The 10,803-nt window shown below is 36.9% G+C and overlaps 1 protein-coding gene across 1 annotated transcript in view; it reads left to right on the forward strand.

Annotated features, from left to right (window-relative positions):
* The window catches only part of LOC120538599 (cystine/glutamate transporter-like), a 46,200-nt gene extending 37,189 nt beyond the window's left edge, over positions 1-9,011 (forward strand). The window contains exons 10-12 of the mRNA XM_039767988.1: positions 273-422; positions 1,587-1,764; positions 8,925-9,011. Of these exons, the coding sequence (XP_039623922.1) occupies positions 273-422; positions 1,587-1,764; positions 8,925-8,989 (393 nt within the window). The 3' untranslated portion in view covers positions 8,990-9,011. The remainder of the gene's footprint in view (positions 1-272; positions 423-1,586; positions 1,765-8,924) is intronic.
* The last annotated feature ends 1,792 nt before the right edge of the window (positions 9,012-10,803 follow it).

Consider the following 10,803-nt stretch of genomic DNA (forward strand, 5'->3'; position numbering starts at 1 on the left):
ACAGAACAAGTAATATACAGTATAATCAGCCTGCTTTATCCTACAACAGATACCTCTTTTTCATTACGGCAATATCTCACTGATAATAGCCTTGCTTCACTGACTTAACATCTTTCTTTGTGGCTACAATTTTAAATCTAAGTCAAAATTTTTTTTTCCTGAAGACCTCATCAAAAATTGCCATTACATTCTATTTTCTTATTCATGCATTGTTTTATGTCATAAGCTATGTGTTGTATCTAGGATTAATGGTCTTACTCATGTCCTCACAGTACCCCACAGTGGTCTTCATGATCTTGGCCGGTGAACTCTTTGGCCTGCTAAATTTTTACAGCTTTTCTCGATGGCTGTTTATGGGCCTTAATACTATAGGCCTCATGGTCCATCGTTATCGGAATCCAGATCTCCCACGACCTTTCAAGGTACTTTTTATTATTTCGTTATCTTGTTATTATTTCATTGTACATTATTTTATTATTTACTGTATACAGTTTTGTTTCCTCTGCCTAGAACTTTACAAGCAGAAAAGGAATATATTTAATTTTGAATAGTCTTTTTCCCTAAAGTAAGGTTAAGGCCAAGTACATTTCTTTGATTATAGTCAGAAATGTTATTTTTACCATTTGCACTGTGGTTGATTGTAATCTATCAATATGCAGACATAGTGCAATAATCTGGCAAATTACAGAAAGAGTGACGGTATCCTCTTCCTAGAATTGGACTGGATAAAGATCCATAATGCAGCTTAGTTTGAATGCTTTTCTGAAAAATGCACTTTACTACTTGACATGATGGAAGAGAAAGAAGACAGATTTCAAGTGTATCCAAGATATAGCATTTATAATACAATATTTAAACTGCATTTGGCAATGCAATCGAAATAATATTTCAACTTCTGACTTGTAGCACCATAAGCTTTTCGACATCATGGTACAACTTATATAAGATAACACTCTTAAACACTCTTAAATTAATTTAGGGTCTTGGAGGGCCAGAGTTTGACAAGGCATCACCAGGCAGAAGACAGGAACCATGAGTAGGCAAGGTCCTCCAAGGGCAGACTCATGTACACTCACCCAATATTTCATTAGATGGAGTTTAAAAAAGAAATAAACAAGAAACAGCTGCACATTTTAATCTTATATTTTTTAACAACAATTTTGTTGTTCACATTTATTTTCTATCCAATCATTTTCTATTAATTTAAATGCCATGATAGCCAATACCTATTTTAACACCAAACAGTTCAGTATAGGCAGGAACCCTGAATGAAGCATCAGTCCTTTACAGGTGCCGACTCAAACACACACACACACACACACTGACTTATATTTTACTAGTTGACTTACCATATGTGCCTTTTGCACATGAGAGCAAAACTGGAGCTCCCAGAGTAAATCACAAACTAGCACTCACTGCCGCAGTCACATTTATTTTCATAGGTAAATTATTAAGTGGTTAATTTGTGTTACACAAATTAGCTAGTAAAGCAGAAGAATGATTCATTTATAGTTCAGCTGAATGTAAATGAACTGTAGTATTTTTTCAGGACACTACTAATCTCTCTCTCCTCTCTTCTTGCACAGGTGCATCTATTCGTCCCTGCTGTTTTCACCATTGTATGTTTTTTCGTTGTGGGGATGTCCCTCTATTCTGATCCATTCAACACTGGCAGTAGTTTTGCCCTTGTGCTGACCGGTGTCCCGATTTATTTTCTTGTGGTGCAGAAGCAGAGATTGCCTGTATGCATCATCAGAGCTTATTGTAAGTAGTCAACAGGGTTTATTCTGAGATAGAAAACTCTGGTGTAGACTTCTGTATGTTTTACTGTCATTCACCTCCTGATACATCCTTAAAAATCAGTCTTTACCAAAATTGTGCATCAGTCCCATCTGAAGTAAGCAACAGCTTAATAATACAGTATGTTTTGTAGTAGACAGTACAATGGTACAGAATTATTTCTGTGCTACTATAAGTAAAATAATTGAACTCATTGCCCATTTACTGAGTGTGTTGCATTTACATGTTTTACCTATATTGGCATGAGTTGCCTCCATGCACTTTTTCTTCTTGTTACATTACCACAATATTTTTTAGGCAGCTCTAAATTATCAGAGAGTTGTGTGTGTTGTAAGCGTGTATCCTATTCAAGATCTGTATTTCTGTTCGTGAAGTCTTCTGGAAGATGATGCCTCTGTAGGCCATGCCTCTAACTTGTTGCATTTATTCCTTTTTTTCTGATGGTTTTTGCCTTTTTTATCTGAGTTGCAGCACAGTTTGTATGCAGATTCTCAGTCGCGTTTGTCTATCATCACTTTTTGTTGCTTAATATCAGTTCAGAGAAGGTAAACTTTTCTCAGCAGAAAGGTTACACCTTTTTCCCCTCGCTTGCTGTTAGTCAAAAGTATGCTTGAGAATTTGCGGTCCCACAGAAGGAGGTGAAGGAAAATAGTAGGTGTGCATGCACATTTTTGCCATCTATGGTGGGGGGGTTCCGGTCGGGATCTTTGTTTTCTCCCTGCTGTATGTCGCGGAATGGCTGCACTGTGGGTGTGATCTATGAGCACTGAGGTTTGCTGGTCCAGGCCAGTGTACCTGAGACATTTACTGCCTGAAGCTCCTGGGGCCTCATGTATAACGCCGTGCATAGAACTCGCACTATAACATGGCGTAAGCACAAAAGCCGAAATGTGCTTATGCACAGAAAAATCCAGATGCAGGAATCTGTGCGTACTCCAACTTCCACGTTCTTCCGTTACATAAATCCCGATCAGCGTGAAAACTAACGCTGCGTGCACGCGCATTATATACGCCCAAATCCTCCCAGAATTACGCCTATTTGAATATGCAAATCAATATAAATCGCCCTTAAGCGCAGCCTTCTGTGAAAAGACAATGGAAAAAGCACGGGGAAAATATAAGAATTTCAGCGAATACCAAGTGGAGGCAAAGGAAAAACATACTATTTGTTCAAATAAACCGTGGTATAATCAACAAAAGGAAGTTGATCGAGTGACATAGCGTGTTGGAGAAACTTGAAAGCTCACATTCACAAAATCGCACAGTGCGGAAATAAAAAGAAGTCACATATCAAAGTTGCCGTGAAAAGAAGAGTTGTAAGCCCACTGTCTGAGTGTCATATGAAAGTTTATTAGGGTACAGAGAAAAAGGCACGGTGGGGAAAAAGCACAAATGTCAACTTCAATCTCGACATTTCCACTTTAATCACGTAGTTTATTTTGTCATTTAGTAGAACATTATAAACTTCATCTTAAAATCGTTTAATTAACCAGTTTCTCAAATCACATCGTAATTAAAGTAGCACGTTAAATGCTTTGTTTTGTATTTGATCTTCTACTCGTATGTGATCTATGTGTGTGAATCACTACTTGCTTCTTAAACTGGCTCTCTTCCTCCAACTGGACACAGAGTCCATTACATTTGTGATATTACAGCTCTCTGAATAACTAAAATACTGAGATGTATACGTGATGTCATTTTCATGATGATAGGAGCTAAAGCACATTATTAAACATGTGTTTCATGAGCCTCGTGCTCATGACAAGCATTATCTTTTGTCGAAATTTGTCGCTGCGTTTTTAGCTGTGTTGTTATTTTCTCTTTCTGTTTTATATTCAATATATATTGCGTGGCCGCCCAAGAGTCCTTGCTTTTCTTTCCCCAAGTAACCGATCGCCATACAATCAGCTCTGTAATAGACGTTAAGCCATCTGTAAGCTTAGCGCCGATTCTTCAAAACGTTTAAAGAACATTGAAATATCTTCGTAGTACATGTTTAATTATTCTATCCTTCACGGCACTCCCAGTGAAGAATATAGATTATTTAAATGAAGTTAAAGTTTTATGTGTATAATTTAACAAACATATTTTGCTGCATTTCACCTTAAAAATGATATCGTCATCATATGTAAATACGCGCTTTATAAAGTGGCCCAGGTTGTGAGATATTATAACTGTAGTGCAAGTTTACAGTGGGGTGATTGTACTTATAAGTACAAACCGTTCTACAAGGAGCAATTGATTGAGTGCATTTAAAGTTCTTGGGATTAAACTGTTTCTGAACCGCAAGGTCTGTACAGGAAAGGCTTTAAAACATTTTGCAGTGGCTGAGACAGCGTGTCCTTAAAGCTGTATACCGATAATTCTCTTTCCGATCAGCTGCTGCTGTGATTCACACTCAGATACAGTGATATAAATACTCAGAGTCGTGCAGTGAGTGTAATATGTAAAAAGATGATCCGCTGTGGCAACTCCTAACGGGAGGAGCTGAAAGAAGAAGAAGAAGAAGAAGAAGAAGAAGAAGAAGAAGAAGAAGAAGAAGGAGAAGTGAGAGCAGTTATGGTATTTGGAATACTATGGCTGTTCCCTGGACCATTATATTGTTACGAGTTAATTACAATCAGATGCATTACACTAATAAACAATATGCGGTTAGTTTCTGTGTATTTATAAAGCCGCGTCATGAAAATAATGAGTAATCACACAAGAACAGTACCATTGCTTTGACGCTAGGTGCCGCCAGTTTGCAAAACCGAGCGGAGAACTTGCGTACGACAAGGCATGAGGTACCGTGGAAAAGTGCGTGGCTTTACGCCAAGTGTACGTTTTATACATCGCGATTTGAATGTGGAAAAGTTCTTACGCAACATTTCTGTGCGTACGCACCGTTTATACATGAGGCCCCTGGTGTGCTGTCTGCCGGCTCTCGGCCAAGAGCCGAATAGTTGGGGATTGTCATGAAAGTAACTTCGGGTTGCTCTGTGCTATTCCTCGATCCTCAGGGATCCATTGCAAACAAGTCTTTTACTTTAAATAATTTTTTCTGTAGTCATGGGCTGGATTTTATGTTTTTAACAGAGACTTGGCAGAGGGACCTTGAGCCTACACATCTGATAGAGTTGTGTCGTGAGGATTGTTCATTCATTAGTACACTATGGCTCTCTTCTCATGGTGGTGGTATCGCTCCGGTTTTCAAGAAGTCGTTTCTATGTCATTCTGTAAGCACTACTTCACGTATGTCTTTTGAACTACTGATTCTTAAAGTTGGATGTGCAGATCAATTGTACTGTATACTAATTAATCGACCACCCAGTGCTGCTGACCTTTTTCTTGTGGAATTCCAAGGTTTTTCATCCTCCATTATTAAGCTGAAAAGTTATAATTATTGGTGATTTTAATATTCGTGTTGATGATACTTGAAGTAACGTGCCTTCAGAATTTCTGAACTTCACTGATTCTGTTATTCAACATGTCTCAGATCCTACACATAGTATAGGACACAAGTTGTACTTTTTTCACATGTAATTCTCAATATCATTACTGTATGTGATGTAACCTTCAGTGACCATACATGTATATTATTTGATTCATTTTTTAGTCTGAGGACAGAGTGGTGGCTCTGAGGCTAGTGATTTGCGCTGGCAATAGGAAGGTACAAAATCCTGTGGAGTGACTCTACTCTGCTAGGCCCTTGAATAAGCCCTTCAACCTGCAATTTCTTTGTCCTGGGTATGGTGTTAATCTGCATCCAGGCCTACAAGCAGGTCCTCCATCATGTAGGGAAAACTTGGGGGTTGGTGGCAGGATTGACACTCTACCACCATAAAAAAAATACCTCACACTGTTACAGTGTGGTGCTGAGGTGTCACCCACTGCACTCAGGTCCCAAACCAGATGGTGTGATGGGTGTAGAGCAACACACTATCAACGCCTGATCCCAACCTCTTCTTTTTAGTCTGGAGTTGGAACCTGTTATTCATACTAGGCATGCTCGCTTCATTAACGATTCAGTGATTGAACAGTTTGCCCTTATGTTTGGCTAATTTGTTGCTGGCAATGGCGATAATGTGGTGTCAACAGTACAATCTTTTAATGAGCAATGATATTTTGGACAGGATTGTACCTGTTAAAATTAGATAGCATTCTGTTACTCATTCATCCCCTTACACTCGGATGCTCTGAGCTTCCACTCAGTATCTGTGTACACCTGCACACTATACTATCTTGACATTTTAAAGTATCTATCTATCTATCTATCTATCTATCTATCTATCTATCTATCTATCTATCTATCTATCTATCTATCTATCTATCTATCTAAATGCTATTTTATCTGTTTGTTTTTGTATTGCCCTTGTATACTACATCACATTCTGTGATTTCTTATTTTATCTTTTTATATTTATGTTTTGTATTCTTTGTTGTCCTTGTATGTTGCACCAATACTATCTAGGCAAACTCCACATTAGTGTACCTGGCCAATAAAGTGAATTCTGATTCTGACGATCATTTAGTCATTTTAATATAAATTCAAAATCTCAGTTGTTTTTGTTAAATTACATTTATTTTCATTATACTCAGGGGCATTACAGTCCAACATGTGCATAAACCATTGAATCATATAGGACATGTTACAATGCAAAGCAGCAAACACAGATCAATAAACCTAACATGTAAACAAGCAAGAAATGATAATGTAATAATGTCAAATTAAAATTTTCACTTGTAAAAACTGAATATTGTTAATTTGCTAATAAATAAGATTATAATATGTATGAGACGATATATATATCTAAACTGATAATGAGTGATAGGAAAATAAAGTTTGAGATTCGAGTTAGTAGTGTAAACAGTGCAAGCACTTTGCATGATGGGGGTTTGAGTCACATCAGCACAAGTCAAACAGATGAGTGCACAATATGTGTATAAGCAGCATAACTGACTGCAAAAGAAAAAATGTGCCAATTTGTTGTTATGAGACTTGATTCTTTGATGTTGATTTATAGACAGCAATGAGTCACAAATTCTTACAGTGGCAAGAAACTTGTTGCGCAGTCATTTTTTAGTGTTTGTTAAAATTACCTTATTGTATGTTCCGTACTAACATGCAGATAAATGATGCAAGACTATTGAAGGCATATTTTTAAAAGCATATAAAACCCTAAAATATGATACTGGTGCTCAGTATGGAATGTTTGACATGCTTTTAAAATGCTTTGCTTTAGTAAAATATTTTCATCAAGAGCAACTTCTTTAGGCAATATTATAAATTAAGAATCACTTACTATGGTGTACTAACAGTTAAATAACAAAGTAATTTCCCTTAAGGTCCTCAGTGTAACTGGCCTTTATTCCATTGTACTTATCATATAACTATAGCACCCGTATATGTACTGTAATAAAACAGACAACAGAGCATAAAGGTTTGGGGTTTTCTAGCCCCATATACTGTACAGTTTTCAAAGAATTTGTTTCCAAGGTCAGTGATATAGCATATAGCATTACAACAGACAGCGTGCATATGATAAGGGGGACCATTTATGAGGTGGGACCGGAAACTGATGGATGGAATGCTGGAAAGGAACCAAGGTGCTGAATGGGAGGCATGACGTCATCAGAGGTGGACCAGGGGAAGTGAAGGAATGCGGAAGTGGTGGCGCGTGGTTAGGGAATTCCTTGTAGACTATGGCGGCGTTGGTTCTGTCTTTCTGTGAAAACAAAAGAATGAGAGGTTAGTACCCCGCCATTGTCCCCTGGCACGATATATTACGCTGCTCAATGGGTCTTTATGAAGCTCCCTATGTGCGTGCGCATGACAGTACACATTGCTTATTTTTTACATATCTTGCTGTGCACAAATACTACTAATTCAGTATAATAGTACATAAAAAATGAAAGTTAATTATTGTGAAATTGCCTTATCATGTAAATTCTTTTGGTGGACACCTCTCAATAAAACACAAACTTCTTTTTCTAGTGCACCAAATCTTTTAAATGCACACTATACAACCTGGTTGTGATAAATGTTCAGTTTTTCCAAGTGGCTCATTTTTTGTGTTACTTTACATGTCATCAGTAAGTCAGAGCATTCTTTTGTTGACTTCTCTCATCCTACTATCTTCTCTCTAATCAGCCTTTTACTGACCTTTGTAAGTTTATGTAGTTATGATGTACTCATCCTGTTTCTAAGACGTTTGCCTTTTAAAACTTAAAATGTGTCCTGTCTCTGAAAAGTCCTTTCAGAAATCACATGCTATGAACAACAGGCAAAAACGCAGCATGTTTATGTAACTTAGAAACAGGGCTTAAAAGGAGTGGTTTTGTGCTACCATAAATTGCACTTTGTGGCAGATATACAGTATTTCCTTTGCTCTCACAACCAAAAAATTCCATAGTTGGATTTCTAAAATTGTAGACATACAATGCTAATGAACTTTTTACACTTTCTAGCTATCTAATTATCAGACTATTTAGGCAATTCTTAATCATTTACAAAAGTATTAACAGATAAGGTACATTTTGTAGTAGCCAAGTAACATAATAAGCTGTTTTATAAGGAAAGGAAAACAGTGTCTTTAAAAAATACACTTTATAGACATTACCAGAGATGCTTTGCTCCATCCAGAAAAGTTTTGCTACTTCCTCTTACAGTAATTATACCAAGGGACGTTGAAAACGTTTCCACACTTTTGTATTTTCATTGAAAACGGTTAAGGCGGGAGGAGTAGTAATTGGGCATTAAAAAATTGGCACGACACTCTGAAAATTGCATTACAAAGGAAGGTGAATATGTAGAAAAATGATATTTACTTTTGAAATTTTTGAATGTCCCTCGTACTATAAATGATGTAATAAGAAACACATAATGTAAAGTATTGTCCATAACTTTTCTATTTAAACAAAAAGTGTATTCAGAATGGTTCATATTACAACTGTTAGACTTGTATGTAAATATTTTCTGGAAAAAGTCTTTGTTTTTACAGTTTTCACTGTAAACAGTTCCTAATCAGACATGACAATCAACTCATTTCAGGATGGAAGATAAAGAAGCAGCACTCTGTGGAGGAATTACTCTTCACTTCAGGTGATGATAAGTTTGACATGTTGGTTTTATTATTTTACAGACACCCTTACTAAGAAGCTCCAGATTCTCTTGGAAGTGGTGCCACAGGAGGTGCAGACCTACTAATCCTTGGGTTGATGAAAGCTTTACCTTCAAAAACTTCATTTGGCCTTTACATAATACTTTATGTGTGCCAAACATAATTTTTTTAGCTGGAAAATAATGTGTTATGGATGAAAGACCATTACTGTAAAGAAATAAAACAAACATTTATCTGATTAAGCTGTTTATCCTATTGATGTGAGACTCTGTTGTTTAAGGAGAGATGCATGATGATCTTGTTTTTATTTAATAGAAAACATTCATTGAAAACTTATTTCAAATGACATCTGGTAAGTTTCATGAGAATGAATAAATACATTTTCACCATATAACAAGCCAGTTGTTCAAAAAGTATTATTTACTAACTACAGTATAGTATCAAACAATATGTTCTATTTACATTTCATTGGATTGGTCTCAACCCTTACAATATGCAAATGTATCACCGCAGCCTTCTATAAAATACTAGGAGACAAATCAGCAAAGTGCCTGCCCATCGTTCACTTTTCAATCATCTTGAAGGTCTTGTCATCTGCCTTGCAACACTTTACTAAATCTGTGTGTCGATTCTGGCTGGGGATTCTTAAGCATTCCCCTGCACTCTTTTCCCTCTACTTTTCAATGATCTCATTTATTGAAATATTTAAAGAAGCATATAAGGAAATGAATGGTGGAAAATCAGACACATGTACAGTACATAAAGAATATTACTAAGCACTAAACATCATGTCGGTTTACTCAGGACTAAAATGAACAAGGCAGACATTATATTTATTGTGCTACATTTTCATGTTTCATATTTGTCTTCTTAATACACTAATCTGTAAAATTCTTAGCCATGCCCTGCAGGATCTTTGACAAAAAATATAGATTAATAAAATGCATTCAAATCAATCAAGCCAGTGTTTCTTATGGGTGCCCACTGGTACGCTTTGCCTATGATCTGAGGCAGAAGGCTGCCACTAATTGCCCGTCACTTTGGATCAAGAGGCCATTCCATTAGAGGTGATCTATTCGAGTTGAATAGAGTAATAGATCAAAGGATTTAAGGACAACAGTTAATAAGAATAATAATGGGCAGCAAGGTGGTGCAGCGGTAGTGCTACTTTCTCACAGTGAAAGAGCCTTGGATTCGTGTTTATGTAAAATTTGCACCTTTTTTCTAGATGCTCAGGTTTCGTTCCACAGTCCAAAACATGCAGGTTAAGTGGATTGGCATTGCTAAAGTGGCCCATGTGTGTCTTTGTGTTCGCCCTGTGAGGGACTGGTGCTTCATCCAGAGATTGTTTCTGCTTTACTTCTGATGCTTCCTGGGATAGTCTCCAGCTGCTCTATGACCCTGCCCTGGTTAAAGGGGTTAGGAAGATAGAGAGAATTATGAATGGATGCCAATCTGTTCAGTTCTTGTCACCTGATTACATACAACGTACCTGCTCAGTATTCTGTCTTAATGAAGCACACACGTACAGTATTAATCTAGCAGCAGCAGATAATTGTGATATAGAAAAATAACCTTCCATATACTTAAAGAATTAAAACAATTTGTAACTGTGCCTTTTTCAGTTATTATTGTCTATTTGTCTATAGAACAGAGACATCCATTCGCATCTGTGCATCAACAATGAATAATATCAATAACCAGATGCTTGCTGATGGCTTTCCCAGATGAATCCACGTAGAGGAAAATGAATGTGGTAGATCAAGCAGGACTACTTTTAAAATCTCACAACTATGGTTTGAATTTTCTTTTTTACATTTTTAAAAACAACCTGAATACACTGTTTACATATTCCATTTCCGGCGCCGCATCCAAGTGGCAGCCTTTCCAGCAGCTCCGT

This window comes from Polypterus senegalus, chromosome 11, assembly GCF_016835505.1.
Source record: "Polypterus senegalus isolate Bchr_013 chromosome 11, ASM1683550v1, whole genome shotgun sequence".
Classification (NCBI taxonomy): Eukaryota; Metazoa; Chordata; class Cladistia; order Polypteriformes; family Polypteridae; genus Polypterus; species Polypterus senegalus.